Source organism: Typopeltis vanoorti, chromosome 11, assembly GCF_054136105.1.
Source record: "Typopeltis vanoorti isolate ZY-2024b chromosome 11, IOZ_Tvanoo_1.0, whole genome shotgun sequence".
Taxonomy (NCBI): domain Eukaryota; kingdom Metazoa; phylum Arthropoda; class Arachnida; order Uropygi; family Thelyphonidae; genus Typopeltis; species Typopeltis vanoorti.
This window is the reverse complement of record NC_143559.1, coordinates 82475415-82496475: the sequence shown is the minus strand read 5'-3', so window position 1 is coordinate 82496475 and position 21061 is coordinate 82475415. Positions and strand designations below refer to the sequence as shown.

General features: G+C 35.0%; 1 protein-coding gene across 3 annotated transcripts in view; it reads left to right on the top strand.

The window, feature by feature from the left end:
- The window catches only part of Pka-R2 (cAMP-dependent protein kinase type II regulatory subunit), a 431144-nt gene that overhangs the window by 342954 nt on the left and 67129 nt on the right, over positions 1-21061 (top strand). For all 3 annotated transcript variants that reach the window (XM_090400102.1, XM_090400101.1, XM_090400103.1), the window contains exons 7-9: positions 8414-8570; positions 13971-14072; positions 17432-17506. In XM_090400102.1, coding sequence (XP_090256228.1) covers positions 8414-8570; positions 13971-14072; positions 17432-17506 — 334 coding nt within the window. The remainder of the gene's footprint in view (positions 1-8413; positions 8571-13970; positions 14073-17431; positions 17507-21061) is intronic.

Sequence of the window (21061 nt, the reverse complement as noted above, 5' to 3'; positions counted from 1 at the left end):
ACAAATTTGAAAAAAAGACTAATGGATTGTGAACATTTAAAAGCAAGTTGTAGCCAATTTCAAGATAGGAATAAATTACAATTTCTCAATTTTTTGGAGCCAGATTACTTGAATATTAAAGAAGTACTAGTTCCATGGAAAGCAGCCGAAGAACAATTGCTCATATTTAATGACATTTTTAATTACCAAATTGATATTAATGATTATCGAGATTTCGTGGAAAACGTTTTAAAAAATTCCCAGAATTATGCAATTCCTGAAAGTGTTCAAAGAGTGAAAAATATTGTCAGAACAATTGCTGTAAGTTCAGCAGAAGCGGAAAGGGGTTTTTCAAAGAACATAATATGTTCAGAGAAGAGAAGTCGTCTAACTGTTTCTAATATATCAAACACAATGATGATTAGTCTAATCGGCCTACCTCTAAAGGAATGGGATCCTACTCCTACAGTAAAAAGATGGTTAAGGATAAATCACACAACCGATGATGCTCGGATAAAAGCGAAGAAAATTGAAAGTGAGGACGCCAATCAAGAAGCAATATGGAAATATCTTGAATAACAGTTTTATTGTTTTTTGTCAGGTATTAATTAATAATTTTTCATTAATATTTTAAAACTCTTTCTTATAACATAATCTAATTTTGTGTACCTCTTTTATTGTTCTTATTTAATATTACTGTATGAAATAATAAAGTACCTTTTGGTATATCGTTGTTTTATACCTAAAACGGTCATTAGGGCAGTGAATTGGTTGTTAAATTATTTGAATCCCACCACTAAGTATGTGTGTAATAAAAGTACCGAGAAAGCAGTTAGAATTACCTATTTTTGTAAATAGTTTAAAGGTTTAGATGTTTTATTTTGTTTTTAATTTTGACATAATGATGAGTAAATCTGAAAGGAAAAATACTGTTATTTAATTTATTACTAATGTAACACATTGTTTATTTATGCTGAGTTTTTTTAGCCATGATAGCCGTGATGGCTAATATGACTAAAATATTTAGTCATATTAGCCATCATTTTATATTTAGTCATATTGTTTATAATATAATGCAACATTATTGCATTATATTATAAACAATTAAAAATTGCCTATATGTAGCCTTATGGATTCAACCAAACTAGATGTCAATGGCAATAATGATCTGAAGATAAATATTAGCTTTAACCATGTGTATATTTTGAATAATGACCTCCCATAATCTGTGAGACACAGTATTATTCTTAAGATCTGATCAATGAAGGAATGCTGCCCATAATCCTTTGTCTCACATTTAAAATTACTGGAATGAAGCATTTGGTTCAATTAAATTTATAATCTATAGTTAAGGCACAGTTAGCCACGCCCAAGTTTTTATGTTGAAGAAATCAAATGTCCTTTCCTCCCTTAAGTAATATGTCCAGTTTTCTCCCCAATAGTTATAATAGCTAAGTGTGAGTAGAATGGAGGAGATTTTCAGAGAGTTTTTTTTTAAAAAAAGTAGAGTAGCTAAACCTCATTAGATTATGTGCAATATTTTCAGATATGCATTTTATGTGGAAGGAATAGAAATTTGGAAGCTAGTTCCTTATATTGGCTGTCTGGATTTGTATTTTTGTAGATTATTTTTGAAGCCTACCAATATTCAGGCAGTGATTCTGACTAAATCCAGACATATTCTTACAACAAGAACTTATTAGAGCACATAATGTTGCCTCTGTAGCTAGTCTTGATAATGCAAGCTTTTGACTATTGGGATGATTTTGACTATGGATAAATTGTCTGAAAAAATGAGTTTTCTGTAAGTAGAGAAAGAGCCATCATGTTGGAAGCTTAATGGAATGTATGCAGCACTCGGAAAGGATTAAAATAGATTTTAATACTTCCTATATTTCATCTCAGTCACTGAGACATCTTCAGGGATTACAGAAAACTAATGTAACATGCACTCAAATACCACACAATACTAAGCTAACCACGTGGGTGACGCTAAAGTCCTATCTAGGTGGTGCACCCTCTATTGGGAAACATTAATCATCAGAAATCCTACCTTACATTCTAGGCCACCTACAGTTGCCCATGGAGGGTGCACTACCTAGATAGGACTTTAGAGTCACCCACGTGGTTAGCTTAGTATTGTGTGGTATTTGAGTGTATGTTATATTAGTTTTCTGTAATCCCTGAAGATGTCTCAGTGACTGAGATGAAATATAGGAAGTATTAAAATCTGTTTAAATCCTTTCCGAGTGCTGTATACATTCCATTAAGCCTCCAACATGATGTCCTCACTGCACCCAAACACAGAGAGAGAAAGAGCTAGATGGTTGGTTGGTTGAGGAGCAGAATGCATTGTCTGACTGTAGTGAATGCAGACACATTGAATGAATTTAAAGCACAGTTTAATGAGTTTTTTGTGTATCAGTGTATACCTCTCACAATGAGTATTTTCACTCTATGGAAGACTGGTGTAATAATAATCTTTCAAAGGCTCCATAGTTCAGTCAGTAAAGGTTGCCCTTTGGTTACAAAGACCTGGATTTATTATAATTATCATCATCATTGCACCTCCATGGAGTTAAAACGCAACATGAGAGGTCCCTCTGTCACACAAATAGCTCATCAGACTGGGCCTTAAATGCATTCACCATTTCTGTACTTGCTATACTCTACCAATCACTCTCCATGCAAAAACTGTTTTCTTTTCACTTTTCTCCTGCTTTCCCAGCTTTCAGGGATAACCTCTTACCAATCCCCTGCATTCTGTGAGAAACATTTTCTATATTAATCTGGTAATAATTCCTTATCAACATATCTGTCTATTGTTCTTGCCCTCTTCTTCCTCCTATCCACTAGACTGCAAATTATATTTTCTCAACATTCCAGCAATTAGAAACCACCTTAGTCAATTACCTCTGGACACTTTCCGGTATCTCTAACTCCTTTTGAAAACTAGTTGACCAAATTTGTGCTCAGCAGTTCATATGTGGCTTGATCAAGACCTTATACAATGGAACCATAATCTCCTTACTTTGACACATCAGTGTTCTATACATCAGAGCTTCTTTAACTCTGGGTCACGTAACTGAATGTGGGGGTCGTGAAAAATTTGGCAACAGTTAAAGGTTTCTGAATGTGCAATGACCAAAAATTAATTCAAAATCAAACACGTAATGAATCTGAGGTGTTTCTGACAGTGCCTGCCCTTGTTGCATCATTCTACTTCACTGCAGCCTTAGTTCTGAACACACAACATGTGCACTTTGCACTGCACATGCCATCATGCTATGCAACTCCAACGAACACTGCCAGAAGCACGTAATTTCAGATTCAAGACTATTGTATTGTAATTCTTTATGTAAATGGTAAAATTATATGTATACCAAAGAATTGTTTTAAAATAAATTTCTGTATGATTTATTATCAGTAAATGTTTGATTTGTATACCTATTTTATATATATCTATGTACACGTAAAAATTTCTCAGGAGAAAAGGGGTCGCAAGAAATTTTTACACGAATTTACAAGGTTGCAAGAAGCTCTACATCATTGCAAGAATCCATTGTTCTGTCCTCAGTTTTGGCATTGCTCACCCCTCCCCCCTTCTCGAAATTTTAGATTCTTATTCACTATCACCCAACCCACAGAACTGTCATTTCCTCTGTCTTTTTCAATATATCCTCACCAATTGTATACCCTGCATTCCATCTTTGTTTACCAAATTTCAAAACCTTACACTTTGTGTCAAATTGCTTATCCCACTCATTTACCCATTCATTTAGTCCATTTAAGTCCTCTTGCAAAACCACATCTTTTCTGGTCCTCCTAGTTCTTCCCATCACTTGAAAATAACTGCATATCTCCATTCAAACCTTTCCCAATATGATTAACATATACAAGTTAAACAGCAACAGTCCCAAAACACACCTTTGGGACACAACACTAGTAATTTTCCAAATCTGGGATATTATTCTCTCATACACAACTTGCTGATACCTGTCAGGCAGCCAACCTTCAATCCAACACACAATCTGTTTTCAGCTCAGTTCCATTGCAGTTTAATTACCAGCTAGTTATGTGGCTGTCTGTTAACCACCCAACCGGTCAAGACGTATATATACGTCCAGGTTACAATGGATGAGAAGTGCATATTAAAATTGTAATACCATTCATATTACATTGAAATATATGATGGATACGAAGTGTAGAGGAGTGATGTATTTTATCCATATTGATGGCGACATGGTTAAAGGTAAGTAAATAGGATACTTAAACATGATCTTTCTTATCAAACATATGATATCGATAAAAGATAATGCAACTGTTGTCAGCCCTATTCTTGATCTTTGTTTTCACCTCTCCTCTTTCACCTCTTATCACTTTAATCACAACTCTAGACACACAGATTGGCCTATAATTTGAATCTCGAGTCTTGTCACCACCCTTATGAAACAGAATAATCTTCTTTTCCTTCTACTTCTTTGGAACTTGGCCCAATCATATTAAACATCATAAAGGCAGATATCATCTCCCTGCACATTTCCTCAAAACAGTGTTTCCCAACTTGGGACGTACACCCCACAGTGGGGCAATTTGAATATTTTTTTGGGGGGAGGGGTAATTAGAAAATGACGTTTCATTCGTCACCTCATCACTGATATACTCAAAAAAACTCACCATGGTCGATGTTGCAACCCTGACTTTCCGAGAAAAAAAGCTGACATCACTGGTACAGCAGTCAACATAAATACAGTATTAAAAACTCTCAGAAAAGCAAAATGATGAGTCTAGTAGAAATTTATTTAACATAAAAGGAACAATGGTATGGCTTTCTGATGAGACAAAAACAAAATACCGAAATTCAACTAGTTTTGCAAAAATAATACTGTGCCCTTCCTGTCATCATATAAGTTGAATATGGGCTTTGGTGCTGTAATTGACTTGCTACCAGTGGTGGTTGGTAAAAATTTTAAGTGGGGGGGGGGGTGCTGCATATACAAAAAAAAACTTTTTTTTCCCTTAATCAGTAATGAATTTATTAATAAATAAATTTACATATTAAAAACTGCTTTATTAAAAATATTTCATCCTCACCACAAACAAACACCAATAATAAAAGTTTTGTATCAATAGCAATGACAAGTGCAAACTAATATCGGCGTTAGATCGCAGTGCATTTGTTTCCTGTAACGATAATTGAAAAAATATAATTATTTTCAACAGTGACACTCTTCATAATTCAGCCTTGTATCTATAATAAATAAATAATTATATGTTATTTTAACAAAATGAAATAAGATTTACAAAAAATAGTTCACCACAAACACGCACCAATAATAAATGTTTCATATCTCACAGAAATGACGCGTGCAAGAATAACATACATTGCCCAAACAGCAGTGTATCTAATGACGTAACGTACAATGACATGTGCAAACGAATATTGGCATTAGATCGCAGTGCATTTGTTTCGTAATCTAAAGCGTTAATTGAGCAATTCCAATTATTAACTATTCACTCAATGTCAAAACATAAGCTATAACCTTTATTATGTTGTATTGCATTTATATAATGTTGTAAGCATTGTTATTATTTATAAACATAGACAAAATTTAATTTTTTCATTTTTTCCTTGGGGGTGCTGCAGTGTCGCAGTGCTTATGTACAGGCCGCCACTGCTTGCTATTGAAAAAGAAATCATCTAAATATCACAAACCATGGGGATTTGAGATTGAAAATAACTAAATTAGTACCTCAAATAAAAACTCTTTGCAGAAGACATCAAGCTCAAGGATTGCATTAACTTGAATTTTATTTTCCTGAGTTCATTTCAATTTATGTTTTATAATATACAAAGTGTAATATAAAATTTATATTCATTGAAGAAAGTTGAATTAAAAATAGTTTTACCCATGTTCCTTTTTTATTTAAAGTACATATTTATATTATACTTTTTTCGGGACTTAATTGACTGTTATGCTGGGGGGGGGGGGGGGAGAGCATCAAAATCTTTGAGGTGGGGCATGATCCAAAAAATTTTGGGAAACTGTCTCAAAACATACTAGTAATATATCATCCTGTCCCACAGTCTTATTAACATCAAATTTACTCAACTCTTCATGTACCTCTTGCTTACTCACAATTAGTATCTACTCCTCCCTTTCTACTGCACTCAGGCTCTGAATAATGTCACATTCATAAATATGAAATATTTTTATGAACTGCTCATTTACTCTGCAGTGGTTATCCTTCTGCCATTTTCACTGACAAATGTCATCCTCCATAATCTTTCTTTCTTCTACTGGCTACATACCAAAAGAACTCCTGGAATTTTTTAAGTGTTCCTCATACTGCACTTTTATAGTCCTTACTAAGTGAGTCACCTCCCTTGCCTGTTCTTTGTATTCCTCATGTCACCGCCATCTTATGTTGCCTTCATAATGCCTTCTTCCTCGAGATTGTATGCTTAACTTCTTTAGTCATCCATTTCATACCTTAGTTCTGCTAGATAGTTCATTTTTGAATAGCACCCAAGTAACATTGATCTCCTTTCAATCCAACTTCTCATTCGATGATATAGCTGACTATCACCCAGGTAATCACTTCATTCACTCTCAACAACCGGAGGGAAATTCGACACCTCATTTATAATAACATCCTCTGATGAGATGATCCTCATATGCCCTCTGATACCTATTTATGGATGCTATCTCTTTATTATTCAGATCTATGTTACCATAATTAAAATAATCTGTAATAGTTATCCTTTTCTTATTTGCTTGGCTAGTTTATACCCAGGTCAGTACAACATCCAGTTAAATATTTCATTCTGCCCACTTCTTTCTCACATTATACTACCTCAAAACCACTGTCATTATTTTCCTCTTTCACCTTGCATAGGCTCAACTCTATCATCATCAGTACTCCACCTCCCCTTCTGCCTTTTCTATGATCACAAAAACATCATACCATCAGTTTCTGTTCCTGCCAATATGTTGTTCTCATTCAACAACATTTCACTTATTCCAAAAATTTTGGGGGTGAATGAACTCAATCAAAGCAACCATTTCATTACTCTTATTTCTGAATTCAATACACCAGAACCCAAAGTAGCTCCTAGCAATTTTAGACAAATGTATGAACTTTCAAAGAATACTTTACAAAAACTGCTGATAAATTAAAAGCTCACAGTAATATTTTGCAGACATTAGTATACAAACATAATAGTTCATTTCTGGGTCTATAGCAAGTCCCACCAATACCACTTCTTGGATATGATTCCTGCATACCTTTCTGCAGCCATTCCTCTCTCTCTCTCTCTCTCTCTTGTTATCATTCCAGCAACCCTCTCTAGAGTGAAATGTTCCTTCCACATCTGATGCCATCCCATTCCTTTCTTCTCTGCTCACACATTTATGTCCACTTCCAGTTCTTCCCAATGCTTGGTCAGAGAAGCTTATAATTCCCATGCACATATTAGTAATAAATGCCATCTAATCCCATGGCTGTGTTCACATAGGTTCTGTAATGTGATAAGCATCTCCAATTCTGCTATGTCTGTTATCCCATTCATTCATTGTCACATCAAACATTATAATATCATCACCTAGATGGTATACCCTTGCAAATGATGACTCGGTAACTCAACTATTTGGTTTGCTTCTGTTATTTCCCCACCATCATCAGTTTTTAAAGTCATCCTTCCATAGGCATTCCTTCTTTTACTTGCCACACAGTGTAAGAATTCTTTAGGATTTTTATTTTGGCTTCATCAGCTGGTTTTCTCTCATAGATACAGTAGCTTTATCCTTCCTTACCATAGAGATCACAGAATTATAAAGAAACACTTTGTGTATATATATATATATATATATATATTAGCCTAGTGCACAACTTGCAACTAGTGGGACATTTAGTGACAGTATTCAGTACTTTCCTTACTGTGTCTGCTAAATTTCAAAACTTAGAGAAAATTTTGTCTTGATTATGTAGCATAAAAGATTTATTTGCCAATTTTATATCAGCATACTTCTATTACATTATTTTGTAATTTCTAATTTTATAATAAATTTAGTTTAATCCTTTATCCAAGTGTGAGCAAACGAAGTTTGCACCTGAAAATATCTTCAGGACTGAGGTAAGGTGGTACATTCCTTGGCAACTCATACAAAGGTGGACCAAACTCTCATCACTCCTTGTCTCAGTATCTCCCATAATGCAAAGCACATCTCCTTGCAGACATGTAAACTGCCATGCATTAAGGGAAGGGCCACTACCCAGACCGGTTTCGACCTTTATTGAGGTCTCGTCAGTGGGAGGCAGACCCAGAGTGGTGATACTAAGGCAAACACAATGGAGAGGTCATATTTACCTATACGAGTTGCCAACCGGTGTACCACCTTATTATTAAATTAATTTCTAATTTTCTTTGCAGTGGTGTCTACAACATATATGTTTCCACAGATAGAGACAAAGATAAACTTGTTGGTAAATATGACGATGCTGGTAGTTTTGGTGAACTGGCCCTTATGTATAACATGCCCCGTGCTGCTACAATTGAAGCAGCCAATGATGGTTCTCTCTGGGCTATGGTAAGTTTTCACAATATTAATTTGTGTTTATTATTTGTTACTAATATGATAATTATATACCCAGTGGATTTTTTCTTTTTTCTGAAAGGAACGGATTTTTCTGAAAGCATTTCTTTGCTTAAGAATATCATATACATTATGTACTTAACTGTACATCCTCAGATTATGTAATAAATAACAAGTACATAATGTTAACGCTTGTGAGGGTTATTATTAATAGTGTTGATGGTGTGGCACTTCAGGAGAAGTTGAATAAACTTAAAGTAGAAACATGAATGCGTTTAATACAGTCAAATGTATATTTGAGATCCGCAGATGGGATGCTTCATGCTCACTTGGTAGAATTATACTGGAAGAAGTAGAAAAAGTAAGAAATATTGGAGTTGATAGTATTTCAGAGGAAATGTTGTGAAGACAACCCAGAGGACTGCTATATTATTATTATTTCCTGACCTCCATGGAGTCACAAGGCTCATCGTGGGAGTGCAACACAAAGTCTATCATACCATTCCTTAAACTTATCTACTGTCTGTAAGTTTGCCACCCTCTCAGGCAGTGCATTCCATGCTCCTGCCATTCTCCACACAAAAAACTTACTTCTTACCCTTTTACTTACCACCTCCTTTTCGACTTCCAGGGATGGTCCTTTGTTCTTGCTCTCATTCTACCATATGAAAAATCTCCTCGGTGTTAATATGATAATAACCTTTCAACAGCCTAAATGTCTCGATTATATCCTACCCTTTGCCTTCTATCCACCAAAATCTGCAGTTTGCATGCTCTCAGTCTATTCTCATAATCAACATTGAACAGTCCTGATATAATTGTTGTTATCCATCTCTGCACCCTCTTCAAGACTACTTCATCCCCTTCAAATCCCGGTGACCAGATATGAGAATATTTGTGACCAGAAGTCCAGATGTGGTCTGATCAAAGCTCTTTATACAATGGGACCACCACACTTTTATCCCTTACAGTCAATGTCCTCAACATTACAGGACATTGCTTTGCTTCCTCCACCTCCTTGGTGGGGGAAGCAAAGTGGGATTATACTGGAAGCAGTATAATCCCATGAAGTAAGTATGAAGTATTACATCTGTGGATTCCAAATTTTAAAACTTTACATCTGTAAATTAAAGATACCAAGAAATTATATACTTGGTTTAATCCTTTATCCAAGTGTAAGCAAACAAAGTTTGCGCCTGAAGTATTTTCATTACTGGGGCAACTCGTATATACAGGGTGTCCCAAAATTCACGCAAGATTTAAATTTAGCGCCATTTGCGCGGTAAAGTGTTGCCAACGAGAAAAAAAGACAGCTGACAGTTCAGGGTTATTAAAAATGACCACACACAGCGAAGAGAGTTCGTTGAATGGATTATGGAACAACAACAAGTAGATGCTTATTTTTTGAACAAAATCATCTTCAGCGATGAGGCTCATTTTCATCTTGATGGCTTCGTTAATCGACAAAATTGTCGCATTTGGGGTTTAGAAAATCCACGAGTGATTGTTGAGAAACAAATGCATCCACAACGTATCGCTGTTTGGTGCGGATTTTGGGCTGGAGGCATCATCGGTCCATTCTTCTTCGAAAATGCGGCTGGTAAGGCAATAACAGTTAATAGTGCTCACTATCGTGACATGATAATCCAGTTTTTTGTGCCTAAATTGCAAGATATGGATGTGGACGACATGTGGTTTCAACAAGACGGTGCCACATGCCATACAGCCCGAGAAACAATTCAATTACTGCATGAGTCATTTCCTGGTCATGTAATTTCCCGTTTTGGTGATCAGAATTGGCCGCCCAGATCATGTGACTTAATGCCGTTGGACTTTTTTCTTTGGGATTTTTTGAAGTCTAAGGTTTATGCCAACAAGCCCACGACCACCCATGCCTTGAAGGAGGAAATTGAGCGCTGTATCAATGAAATTCAGTCACATTTCGACAAAAGAATGCGTAAGTGCCAGCAAAGCCGTGGAGGCCATTTACCCGATATGCTATTCCATGCATAACCCTATATTGTATACTTTATGAATCAATAAGAAATTACAATTTTTAATTAAAAACCTGTGTTTTCTATCAAAATTACTTCTTGCGTGAATTTTGGGACACCCTGTAGAAGCTATTGACTTCACCTCACTTTCCTTAGTATCCCATAATGCATAATATCCATAAGGATATGTGCTTTGCATTATGGGATACTAAAGCAAGCGAGGTGAAGTCATTAGCTTCTATATACTTCTATATTCAGGTGCAAACTTTGTTTGCTTACACTTGGATAAAGGATTAAACCAAGTATATAATTTCTTGGTATCTTTAATTTATAGTATAACCAAGTGGAAAAACTTCCAACAATCTTACATTTAGTTGCATTAAACTGACATCCTCATACTTTTGCTAACCATTCTAGCTTATTCAAATCTTCTTGAAGAGCCAAAATATCAACACTAATACTAATAACCCTCTCAAGTTTCATCATCTGCTAACAACTGAGCATCTCCTTGTAGTCCTGTGATGACAATATCATTGACATAAAGATTGAACAGCAATGGTCCCAGGACTGAATCCTGTGGAACTCCACCTGTATCCTTCTTTGATACAATTTGATATATCCCCCATATACAATTTTTTGATATCTGTCAGAGAGCCAATCATCATTCCAGTCCACTAATTTGAATTCAAACCCATATGTTTCAACTTAAAAATCAACTTATCATGTGACACCTTGTCAAATGCTTTTTGGAAAAAAAAAAAAAAAAAAAAAAAAGACTATTCTTTACCCTCATGCAAAGCTCTTGTTACTCTTATATTGACTAGCAGAGATTAAAGGTTGTTGGTTACATTGTAGTAACTTCTGATCAGACCACTTCTGGATTATTATGCTCAGATTTGGTCACCAGAATTTGACATAAACTTGAGGAAGGTGCACAGGTGAATGACAAATATGATATCATATTTATCATATTTGGCGAATGACAAATATGATATACAGTTTTGGTTATGAGGATAGACTGAGAAAATGCACACTTCAGTTTGTCGAATAGATGGTGAAGTCAGGGGATATGATTGAACATTTAATCTGTTGAAAAGTATTTACCAGATTGATTCTAGAGAGAGTTTTCATATGAGAAGAGGCAAGACAGGGGGGGGGGGGCATCCCGAAGTTGTAAAAAAAAAAAAAAAAAAAAGGATGTAGTGATTAAGAGAGTGAGAAGTAAGTTTTTTGGATGAAGAGTTGTAAGAGCAATATCGTGGAATGCATTGCCTAAAGGGTAATGAGAGTGTAGACTGTGAATGAGTTTCAGGATTGGTATGATAGACTTCAGTATGATGGCTAAGATAGACTTCCCACAATAAGTGTTGTGCCTCTGTGAAGGTCTGGAATGGTAATAATAATAACTTGCTAAACTTTTAGACACTGTTTTCTTTCTTTTCAATTTTTGGAAAACATTTTTGTGGTTATACCTGTTTACAACTGCAACACTTTGACAGTTTCGCCAACTACTGCTTATCTTAGTTTACCCTTGATATAGTAACTATCTCCTCTATACTTCCCAAGTGTTTACCAGGTTCCTTAGGATTGCCATCTCTTTACTTTAGGCAGACAGAAAATACTACGGCAACAAGTAATCTATAAATTTCTATAAATATCATTTATAAAAAGATTGAGAGGTCTAATTTAGCAAAGCAGCATCAAATTGATGATGAAAGTGCTAATACATGGCCCAAATTTGAACTGTAATGACACTCTCTCTCTCTCTCTCTACCTACAATTTAGGACAGTCTTATTCTTATTAATTATAAGCAGTAGTTTTATATATATAGTTACATCTTGCTATTTATTTACTGTAATGTATTATACTAATACATAGCTCATATAATTTTGCTCACATCTGTTACAAACAGAAAAAATTAAATTTATTAAAATAAGAATCCTTTCCTTCCTGCTTACACGGTGATCAGAATACATTATGAAAAATTATGGAGAGCAACATGTTTATATATATATATAATTTTTTTTTATGAATATATATATTGTTTATATTAATATTTATTTTAATATTTAAACATGTTGCTCTCTAGCCCAATTTAATTTTGTAACCTAATAGATGATAATAATAATAAGACTCTAGCTTTGATGTAAAGATTTTTTTTCCCACCAGAGGCAGGCCAATAATTGTTGTAACAGTTGGTCAGTAACTTTAGCAAACCATGTGGATTGTAGTGCAGCTTGTTTCGTTGTATATATGCATATGCTCCAGACGATGACCTTGATATGAAGATTGAAACGTCGAGTGTTTATTTTGGTTTATATTAAACTAAAGTTTTGCTCTAACACGGTAGTTGTCTCCATAATTTTTCATAATGTGTTATTAAAATAAGAGGTAAAAATTGAAATTTTCAGAATCAGTTTTATGGAAAAATAAATTTTATAGAATAAATACATAATAATTTATGATTTATGCATGTCTTTATTTTATTACTCATCCAAACATTGCCAGCCCATCAACAGAACTCCTCAGACATGCACAATAATAATTAAATTCAGTTATCTTTGATATTTTGTCAACTTTATTCATAAAAACACAGCTTTACACATATTTTTCAAATTTTTGGCATTATGAAAGTATATTGGTCAAGGTAGGAGAATAGAACTTATTTGATTTAACAGTTTGTTAGCCTGATTTATAACTGTTATATATTTAGAGAGAATTGAACTTGTGCCTCCATTTCTACTCTTGCCTCAGGCCCTGCAAATGTTAGAGGAGGGCTTAAGCACAAGTACCACCCTCATGGCAGAAGGAAAATCATGCAGGGTGTAATTTGGAAAGTTAGGATAGGCTATGGTTATTGTGGCAGTTTAAGTTTTAGTTGCAAACAGCAGATCAGGTTTTGATGTGTTTTAGTGTTAATAACAATATTCATTATTTATTATTATTATTACTACCCCAAGACCTCATGGAGTCAAAGACTCATCTGGGACACTCATAAGACATGCTCTGAAAGATATGGCTCCTCTGAGTGGTTTGGTTAATGACATCTTACAAAAACAACTTTATAGTTGGTTTTTTTTTCATACCCATTCTTCCTTGAAAACTTATGCATTGCAGATTGTTTGGATTTGTTTTCATAGTCTGTTATGATCTCAATCTACTGAAGGATGGAGTTGTGGTGGGAAGATATTTCTCAGAAGGGAAGTACTGAGGGAAAAAAAAACTTTTGTTTCTCTTTTGCAAGTAGTATATTATTCCTTCTCTTTCATGCAGAAAAGTGTTTAAGTGTTGGCTATTTATATAGCTTTTATAAGGTTGTTATGTATTTCTGTATATTTTGTTTATGCCATGCATATTATGCAAATATTAATAACTATTCACTCCTTTTTGTTATCACAGAACAGACAGACATTCAGGCGGATAGTACTTAAGAGTGCCTTTAAAAAGAGAAAAGAATATGAGCAATTATTAGAAGGTGTACCTATGTTACAGACATTAGAAGTAAGTATAAATTAGAAGGAATTTTTTATGTTTTTATATGAAAACTATTTTTATGAAATTATTATTAGACAGATACTTAGTATTAGGTATTGGTTATGCATTATAATATTATAATGGATTTAAACAGCAAATTATGGTATGAAAACTACTATAATGAAATTTATATGAACAACAATGAAGTTATTAATTGGTTGACTAAGTGATAGTGCATCTTCTCTCCAGCCTATGCTGTAAGTTCAAATCTCACTGGGCTAGATTATTGTGAATATCTTAAGATGATAGATAATCTGGAAACCCTGCCAGCTAACTGTTTATTGGAAACCTGAAGTAGCCTTTTAATAAAAAGTTAGAAGTGGAATAACAATGAAGTGGAGTAAGTGGGAATCACTTGATCTAATGAATGGCTCCTTTAGTAGTAGGTGGGAATCTTTCGATGATCTAGTCAATTGTAGATAATTTTTGGCTGCTTCTTTGAGTGGTTTATTTAATGACATCTTACAAAAACAACTTTATAGTTGGCTTTTTTTCATACCCATTCGTCCTTGAAAACAATATGCATTGCAGATTGTTTGGATTTGTTTTCATAGTCTGTTATGATCTCAATCTACTGAAGAATGGAGTTGTGGTGGGAAGATATTTCTCAGAAGGGGAGTACTGAGGGGGAAAAAACTTTTGTTTCTCTTTTACAAGTAGTATATTATTCCTTCTCTTTCGTGCAGCAAAGCTTAAGTGTTGGCTATTATTCATTATATCTTTTTAATGGTATCAATGCACTGTTTAAGAACAAAGTAAGTTAAAGCATTTTTAAACTGCTTATATTTGGCCAAATTGAAACAGCATCTTCACACCACAAAAATACTTGCCACAAAGCACAAGACATTGAAATAACTGCTAGAACTACTAGAAGATTGTAGTATAGAATAAAGGGTGAACTAGAGTCATAGCCTAGCCATCTGGCCCTAGAGAAGGCCTTAAAATGCAAGTCTTCAAAATTTGGGTTAAATGACTGTCTCTTTAAACCATCTTCTGCATAGAACACTTAGAGAATAAAGCGATCAGCATAAGAAATAAGACCATGCATCAAACACTTCCTCACACAAGATTGAATAGAAGAAAACAAGTACTACAAAGCTGCTACAAAACCATTGCAAATCTGAAAGGATAGTGGATGTTGGAAGTAGTAGTGAATGTGTATATGGAGATGAATGATATCAGCATAGGAGTGGAATACATCAGGATGTGAGTGAGATATTGAGACTGAGCAGATATATGTGGTAAGCGGTGATAAAAAGAGGCTATCCCTGGAAGTTACGAAAGGAAACTGTTTGCAAGAGGGTGAGGAGTGGTTTCTTTGCATGGAGGGTGGTTGAACCATGAATGCAGATGGAGTGGTGAGAGTGAGAACAGCCACTGAGTTTAAGGAGTGGTATGATAGACTTTGTGTTTCTCGGGGGGGGGGTACCTCCCCTCGATGAGTCTTGATGGACTTTGTGTTTCTTAGGAAGGACCTCCCACGATGAGTCTTTTGACTCCATGGAGGCCTGAATAATAATAATAATACAAAGTGATTGGGCAAGGGTAGGTATCGTGGAGAAATTACAACCAGCAAGTACTTGGGTAGGATTGGTTATAGACATATAAGTGAATTGCTGTGTTGACATCTTAAGGCCAAAGAGCAGGCCAGGAATCTCATTTGGTTAGTAAGGAAGCAGATATGCAGTAATATTAGAAATCAGCCGGTCTAGCCAGGAAAAATCCTACAGAGTTCTGTTGATATGTGACAATTACAAGAAAGAATAATTATCAAAGGATGACTGGAAGATCCTTGTAAAAAAACTTCATTATCTGCTATCCCTAGCAGAATCATTAATATTTTCTTCAGAATTTTCCAGTGAGTTTCCAAGTTTTGGTTCTTGTTTTCAAGCTCTTATTTTTTATTGACCTCTGAAAGCTGCTTGGCTTTGATTCTTTTTTAAAAACTGTTATACATCTTTTATCATTTTTTTTCCAGTATGATATTGATTTTTAGCCTGCTCAAAACTAAATGTTGATTACTTTCTATTTCATACTCCCAGTATAGTATACTCTTTTTATGCTGAACTATTGTCAAGATATCACTATCATTAATAACATAATTAATGAGACTTTTCTCATGTCTTCTCTCCATTTGAATTTGTATCATCTTTATATTGAAACCTTGTATTAATAATGACCAGTCTTTGTTTTGAAAGGAAATCTAGCAGGATTTTACCATTATGATTATCACTCATTTTGCTGTTTTCTCCAAATTTTCCCTAACATTTCAGTATGTCTGGTATTCATTTCCTACTCTGCTGTTTAGGTTCAATTTTTTAATTTGTTATCTGCCTTCTTTATTGGCATTCATCATGCAATAGAAATGTTTATAGCACATAACATTTGTCATTTGGGACTTCTCAAATTCTTCTACTAGTTCCACTATGCTTATGTTGATAGCACCTATGTTTATTTCTGCTGATTTTGAGTTGGATTTGTTAGCTGACTTTTGCTGTTCATCTTGATTTTGTTTGACAAAAATAGCAGGGACCTTGTTTAATTGAATAATGTCTCAACCAGCTGACATTCCATCATGTTATACCAATCATTTTGTTTTTAGTTTAAGCCAATACAGAATATAGTTTGGTTATTTAAGTCCCAAACTGTCAGTATATCCTCATTCATTCATTCAGTATCCAGATAGATATCTAATAACACAATATGCCGGATGATGGTTAGGAGTAGAGAACTGTGTGGAGTATGAGGAGAACTGACATATATGGTCAGTTTTCAACTTTCCTTAAAAGTTTACATGGTCTCCTTCCAGTTATCTAGCTTTGACTCTTTATCGACCCTCTCCATATAATAGCCCTAAGCATATACGTATTTTTCTGCACATAATTAGTACCTTTTCAATTGAATATTAGATTCGCATTTTTTTAAAAATATTTTTTCGTTATTTTCTCTGACATATATCAAAAAGGTACTTTTGCCTCATTACTATTTGCAAATACACATCACAAAAAAGCATTTACATTAACAAGAGATCATCCCTGTAAACTGTATAAGGAAGGTATAAGCAAGGAGTGAGAAGCAGGTTTTTTGCATGGAAAGTGCTGAAAAATTGGAATCATTGCCTGACTGCAGAGAATGTGAATGCATTTAATGCATAGTATAAGGTGTATATGTGTGTTAGAGACAGAAAGACCTCCCATGATGAATCTTTGATTTCATAGAGTTCTGATGGTAATAATAATGGTAATAATAATTAATAGTTCAAATAAAGATTGCATTGTTTTGCACTAAGTAATAGCCTGATGCATATTTTAATTTCTTTTAATTAGGCATATGAAAGAATGAATTTGTGTGATGCTCTCATGCCAAAATCTTATAAAGATGGAGAACTTATTATAAAGCAGGTAATATTTTTTCTTTTTTATTGCAACGACTTTTTTTGGCAGATTTTTTATAATAATTCCATCAACTATTGAACCTATAATCAAATTCAGAAGACTACAGAACCTATAATAAACTACAAACAAAGTGACAGTTAAAGAATAGGCAAAAAAGATGAAATTTATTATGATCATGATGAGAAGAACATGATCTACTAATGCTGGGACAAAAACGAAATATATAAGAATTTAGTTGAGACCACACTCTTAGATTATGTCACTCAGATCAAAGAATCACCAAAAAGACTTCTGTTGTTGTATATTTGTGATTGAGTGACTATAAATTCTGACATTAGGCTGTCAATATATAAAAGAAGGATTTGGAAGAAATTAGTCATTTCTTAAAATAAATCATTGCATAGATTCAGATTGCAATATATTTTTATTGGGACTGAAAGCAAGATGCAATTATATTCATAAAAGCTGAATAGAAAGCAGTGGATTTGCAAGCATAACAACAAAAATTAAATTAAAATGAAAATGAATGAAAATGAAAATGAATGAATGAAAATTAAAATGAAACAAAATTAATATTTGATATTAACACTTAACTGATGTTTATATTTAACCAGCCAGTCTTTGTTAGCATCCCTAAAGCAAAACAAATATAAAAACTGTTGAAAACAAATAAGGCATATGTGGTACAGCGTGATGAAGGCTGGAGTTGTGTGAAAGTAAAAAGGAAATATGAATTAATGCATTAGAATAAAATATTAAAGAATTCATGAATTGTTTAATTAAAATTGATAAATAAAATTAATATTAAGATTAATGTGATTTATCAGAGCATCCTCAACAAGTCCCAACTATGTACAGAAACCATAGAATCATCAAGAGAAAAGCAAAGTAAGAAACAAAAAAAACATCAGAGACTGCAATAAATATGCCACTGCTCCTAATCATACACTCAACAGGTGAACATCCAATCGGAACATCCAAACTCTTCTTAATGAAGAGTTTGGAAGAGTTGGCAGGAATTTCAAAAAATGTAAAGAAACTGCATTCAATATCCTTATTGAAGCAAGCTACAGTAGCACAATCAGCAAAATTACTCCATGCAACATCTATTGGAGGAATACCAATTACAGTCACTTTCCCCACAAAACTTCCAACTTTTCTAGAGGCATAATATCCGAACCTCCTTCATATTCCCAGTGAAGAGATATGCTTTGGACTCAAGGACCAAGGAGTGACAGCCATAAGAAGAATAGTAATACATAGGGATGGGCATCTGGTTCCCACTAGAAGCATCATCTTTACCTTTAACAAACCAAAACCATCAACATCTGTCAAAGCAGGATATCTCAACTGTGCAGAATACAGTTGAGATATCCCAAACTCCTTACAGTGTTTTAAATGTCAGAAATATGGTCATTCTCAAACTGCTTGTTGTGGCTTTGCCACCTATGCCTGATGTGGGCTGTAAAGAATCTGAAAATAGAGACTGTAAGAGCAAAACACCCAAATGCTCTGTGAGAGAGAGAGATCACCCAACATACTCCCGAGTATATCAAAGGTGTAATGACAAAAAGAGAGCAATGCATCACATACCAGAAAGCAAAGAGGCAGTATACCACAACAGTAGCAACAACATCTGCTAAACCCTCTTACACTGAGAAGGCAACTATAAAGAAAGTTTCAGTCTGGACATTGATTGACAAGGATGTCAATTATGCCTTCTCATAACCTTCCCTAAAAGATCCTATCTCCACTTCCTTATCTCTTTTGAGCAAATAAAAGAGAGAAAGCATAATGGACTTACTCCTTAAGATATATCAAAAAGGGTCCCACTACATGAAAATCTCATCTCATCATCTCATCTTCCTTATACCCTCTTTTACCTTGCGGTGTCGAGGGTCCATTGATCATCGGACCTCACTCTGTTCACAGGATAAGGTGGTCAGCCTTATGCCCCGGTGTATCCTATGGCCTGTAGTGTTGAGTTCTCAAGGCCAGTTTGCCTGCTTTTGCGGGATGAAAAACCCCAGAATAAACTGGGGGAAAAAACCCTGCTGTCCACGCCCAAGACTGGCTAACTTGGCTATGGCTGAGGAAGATCCTTCAGCTCCTCACGTCACCGACGGGAATCGAACCTAGGACACTCCTTCCCCAGGCATATGGTTGCAAAGCGCATAGCCACTAGGCTAACCGCGCGGACATTACATGAAAATCCTCTTATTAAAAAAAATATTGGCACATAGAGGATCAAAAATATGCCTCCAGACCCTTTATTAGATGGCCCATCAACAGGTAGCATGGATACCTCTGCTCCCCCCCCCCTCAGGAAGATAAAACAATCAATATACCGAGTGCCCTAGAGGGAGTGAGATTTGATGAAGTCTTGGATATTTTTCCAGAAGAAGAAGAAAAAATGATGGATACTGGCCATCCACAATTCTTAAAAAAAGAAAAAATGCAATACTAATGAAAACAAAACTACTCATCATAGGGATGATGAGTAGTTATGATACCACCAAAAAGAAATAATGGAAACGTTTATACAATGGAATTGTCATGGATTCCGACAAAACAGAGATGACATTGAGACTCTTGCAGAAGTATAAACCAATATGCTTCTTCTTGCAAGAAACATACCTGAAACCGAGTGATGATCTGGCTCTCCGTAATGTTGCTATTATTTGTAAGGACAGGGGATGAATCTGTACACAGACAAATCATCATACTTGTGGACAGCTTTACTCCCTTCCACCAAATCAAAATTAACACCAGCAATGAAGCAGTTGCTATAAGACTCTCTGTTGGAAATCTATCTACTGCATCTACCTCCCTCTTGTAGCAGTTTTTCTCAAGATGACCTTGATGATATATATTGTGATTACCATGCCCCTTACTTTTAATGGGGGATTTAAATGGACATAACACTCTGTTGGGTAGTGCCTGAAAATATCAAAGGAAGAGTTGTTGAGCATATGTTCAACAACAATAAAACTCTCCTTAAACACAGGAAGCAACACCTTGTTCTATATGTCTACCCAAACATTCATGCCATCAACCGGGCTGGTGAGTATGACAAGCTCAGGAGATTGCTTGGTTCAGTGCCATGGCATGTAAAACTGCAAGGGCTGGAGATTGATAGTGCATGGGAAGTGGTAAAGGAGTGTTTGAAGGAGGTACTGGCTGACTGTATACCTAGAGTCCAGATAGTAAATCAAGTAGGGGTTAAATGGATGAATAACAGCACTAAGCTTGATCTGCAAAAAAAGTAACAACTGTGGAGGGAATTTAAGGAGAAAGGTGACCTGCAGGCACATGAACAGTATAAAGCACAGGCCAGAAAGGTAACAAGTGTGGTAAGGAAAGCAAAAGCTGATTATGAAAGGAAATTAGCCACGCAAGCTAAAGAGAATCCCAAACAGTTTTTTCATAGTTAGGAACGTTCCTAACCTCAAAAAATTTGGGTGCATGAAACTGCCCCAAATTTGGGAGACTTTCATTATTGAGAACTTCAGCCCAACTGCCAAGACTACCGAATTAGCCCGCAAGAGGGCACCAGTAGGA